General features: G+C 31.9%; 1 protein-coding gene across 1 annotated transcript; it reads right to left on the bottom strand.

Moving 5' to 3' along the window:
• Window positions 1-2,343: 2,343 nt before the first annotated feature.
• LOC109341367 (germin-like protein subfamily 3 member 1) lies at window positions 2,344-3,053 on the bottom strand. The gene has a single exon (XM_019579271.1). It carries the CDS (start codon window positions 3,051-3,053, stop codon window positions 2,427-2,429), a length of 627 nt encoding a protein of 208 aa, XP_019434816.1. The 3' UTR covers window positions 2,344-2,426.
• Between the last annotated feature and the right edge of the window lie 861 nt (window positions 3,054-3,914).

Below are 3,914 nucleotides of genomic sequence, written 5' to 3'. Positions count from 1 at the left end.
ATAAATTCAAAGATGGATAAGAATTCAAGCCAAATTAAACACAAAAGCTCAAAATGAATTGCTAAAACTAATCAAGTTAAAGCATGGCATGCTATGTGCTTAATTTGGTTACTTGAAGAACCAATTTATTTAATCATGCAAAATTCACCTAAAAAGTGTTAATTTAAGTTGGTTTTCTACAATTTGCATAGGATAAGTGCCACGGAATGATGGTGAAAAGTGTATACTTTTGGCACTTATCAAGTCCCTCTCGGATCACGCAGATGCGGTTGAGCTAGCACACGTACTAGCTCCGATACCACGTGTTAGGTATCAGTGGCGGAATACACCTAGAAGGGGGGTTGAATAGGTGTGGCGAAACTCAATTTCCACTTTTCTGGTTTACACACTTGCTGAAAAATGCACAGTTAATTGATTAACAACTGGTCTTAATCGACTAACCATTAACAGAAACAGAATGACCGGTTCAACAACTCGCACAGTTATTAACCAACATACAAAAAGATATACAACAGATACTTTTATGCAAGATTAACAAGAATATAGCAAGGAACAAGTATGCAAAATATTAGTTCCAGATTCGCATTAAAATTGAAACATAAAAGAGAAAAGGATAGAAAAGATTGTGCAGGGATTTTATCCTGGTTCGTTTTGCTGTCCACTGCAAAATAACATTCAGTCATCCCTTCTGATTTGGGAGATTTTTCTTCTTCACTATGGAACACAATGTACGTTACATACAAGCTTCCAATTACAAAACTTGAACGCTCCCTTCTTGGAACCCATAGAACTTCGTCACCCTTGGTTTGACCTTTTCCAAAACCGCCGCCCAAGAAAATCTTTCTTACGCGATTTGGCCACAGCCAAGGTATGGCTCTTTTCCCCAAGACCTCCAAGTCTTTGTGTGAATAACACCTTACCTAACCGCAGCTAGGATTTTCCCAATCCTCTAACAATGCTTTGAGTTATGAATGAGTACTTAATACTCGGATATTACAATGAAAACCAAAGCCTAAAACCTAAGCAAGAACTTCACAAGACGTCCTAGTCTAATATTAATGTTCATGCATAAGGTTTCTGAAAACATGCAATCAAAAAGATCTATCTCTTTTTCTTTCAAGAAAACACAAGAATATGCAAGAAAGCTTTTCAAAGAAACATGCAATGTGAATATGAAATCTAAAGCCTTAGCATAATCTAAACTTTCTCCTAATTCAACACTTTCTCAATAGATTCTAACAATGATGATCTATATCTTTTCCCTGTGTTTTTCTCTCTTTTTCTACATCGTCGTTTATGCAATTAAGTCAGTATTTATACAAAATAGAATTTGGCTCTCATAAACGGTTTTTCATTATTTATACATGATTAAATAGTAAACTACTTATATGATATATGCTCATGCAATACATGATTTCCAAAATATAATACATTTAATGCATAAAATCAATGTATATAAATGCATGGACCTACTTATCATATATTTCTAGATGATGTCTCATTTTAGTGGATTAATTACTTTATTAAGTCTTGTGAGACTCATACCTAGGTTTACCTAACCTAGACTCAATATCTATGGCAACCATCTTAGACTTCTAAAACGATAATAAAGAATTATGACATAAGTCTAATAAGACACCACTTGAGCCTTCGGCATGTTGATTGTTGAGCCATCTTCAAGCTTTAGCTAATTCCTTGTCTTCATCAAAACATAGGCAAATGTTGTTAATGCAATCCTTGACGCTTTGCACTCTCAGCTAACACCTTTCTCATCCATTATCGATTCCCGAGTTCAAAATTTCTATCTCAAATATCAATTTATATATCCTATTTAGGCTTAATTTGAGTTTTCTTCATTTTCAGAGCCAAAATTTTCTAACAACTCTCAAAGAAATTGTGTAGCTGAAAGTCGGGGTGCGACAATACAATTAATACATATATTTTTCTTTAAAATATGACATATTCCTTTCAAGCACTACACAATTTTGATATTAAAGAATAAGAATCTACTATTATGTTTTCCTTAATTATTCAAGAATTTTCAAGCATTCAGGACTTTCAAGAAATTTAAGTTATTATTCTTTCTTTTAATTTTGCATAAAAAGTGCATTTTTTTAACAGACTATTGAATTATATTTTTGTTTCAATACTAATTTTTAGAATATTACATTTTAGCATTAAGTAATTGCATTTTCTAAAGGTATATTTTATTTTTGCATTAAGTATAGAAAATAATTAATTGAATTACTATAATTTTCATCATTGGAATCATGGAATAAATTGAGGAAAGTGATGAATACAAATTAAAGGCCCTTATTTGTAATATGGAATCTGAAAGACAATGAAAACAATACCTAATCTTAGTATGTAAAATACTAAGAATAATGATTAGGCAATGGAAAAATTACAATTTTGCATTGGCAAACTTAGTCACTCCCCTTAAACTGACCCTTCAGTTTTTGAACTTGTGCATGATCAAGGAAGGTAGTCTTTTCCACTATGGCAGAATCCAAATTATTTCCAAACAATGCGACATCAAAAAGTTGAACGCTAGGCTTTACGCTACTAAAAATAACATTAGCCGAGGCTTTTCCCTTACCAACATTTAATGCAAAATGCAACAATCCTTTTGGTAAAACTATAATGTTTCCCTCTGATATGGTCTTCACAAAAGCAGTATTACTATCTGATGATATAAAACCAGCGGTGAGATTACCTTGCAACATTATTATTACCTCATCGGCATCAACGTGAGTGTGCATTGGGACTACACCTCCTTCCTCTATGTCGAACCGTGCCATTGAAAAGCCAAGCCCATTAAGGGATGGAAAATTATCAACAGATGCAAGGGTGAATGAGAAATTGAAAATATTATTTTTTCCTGGTAAATAGTTAGAAAATACAAAGTCATCCACTGTTACTGTGGAAGGTGGCTTGCAGGGATACCCTGCTGGAGTCCGTGCTACTTTTAAGTCTGCTATGCAAAAGTCTATTGGAGAAACATGGGAAGTGGTTGATAAGAGAAATGCAAAGAGGAAAAAAGTACGAAACATTATTATGGAAAGCAGTGAGAGACAAAAGTGAAATAAGATCAATGTATGTAATTATGGTGTGCATTTTATATTGTCCTTATAGTGAAAATTTTGAAATTTTATTAATCACGTTAAGAAGTAGAGTTTAATATTTATATATTGTTAGCGTAAATTAGTTTTACATTATAATAACGTCATCCACTTTTTTATTTGTGTTATTTTATTTAAGACTCAATAGTAGTTAATACATGGATAATATATTACTAGTGTAAAAGCTGATGCATAAAGTATTTTCTATCTCAATATTTTAATTACATAAAGTATTTTCCATCTAAATGATTGGAGAAGTTTATTTGAATATTTAAGATTTTTCATCTGAAGTATTTTCCATCTCAGTATTTTAACTACGTAAATCTTGATTCCTTATTGTATATAGGAATTTGTAGGAGCAAGAAAAATAGGTATTTTCCATCTCAATATTTTAACTACGTAAATCTTGATTCCTTAAATATATAAAGTATTTTCCATCCAAATGATTGGAGAAGTTTATTTGAATATTTAAGATTTTCCATCTAAAATATTTTTCGTCTCAATATGTTAACTACGTAAATATTGATTCCTTATTGTATATAGATTTACAGGAGCAAGAAAAATAGGTTAGTAAATCATTTAAATAAGCTTCCTCGATTGTAATTGACAACTAAGCTTAGAACTTTAGTTTAGTGAATAATGCATTTTGAAGTAGTGGGCAATGAATAGCATAGTAATCAATGTCTAGCCTCAAACTTGCGTGTGGATTTCCGTCATGGTTTTATTGACTATGATGTCAATCTCATGTTCCATTAGTGTTTAGTAGTCCCCAACAAGCAAGAATATATTCAT

Source organism: Lupinus angustifolius, unplaced genomic scaffold (genome assembly GCF_001865875.1).
Source record: "Lupinus angustifolius cultivar Tanjil unplaced genomic scaffold, LupAngTanjil_v1.0 Scaffold_444, whole genome shotgun sequence".
Classification (NCBI taxonomy): Eukaryota; Viridiplantae; Streptophyta; class Magnoliopsida; order Fabales; family Fabaceae; genus Lupinus; species Lupinus angustifolius.
This window is presented reverse-complemented; position numbering and strand designations above follow the sequence as displayed.

What these genes read in the sequence shown, in the direction of transcription:
- LOC109341367 (XM_019579271.1), bottom strand. Translation starts at nt 3,053, where the DNA reads ATGTTTCGTACTTTTTTCCTCTTTGCATTTCTCTTATCAACCACTTCC.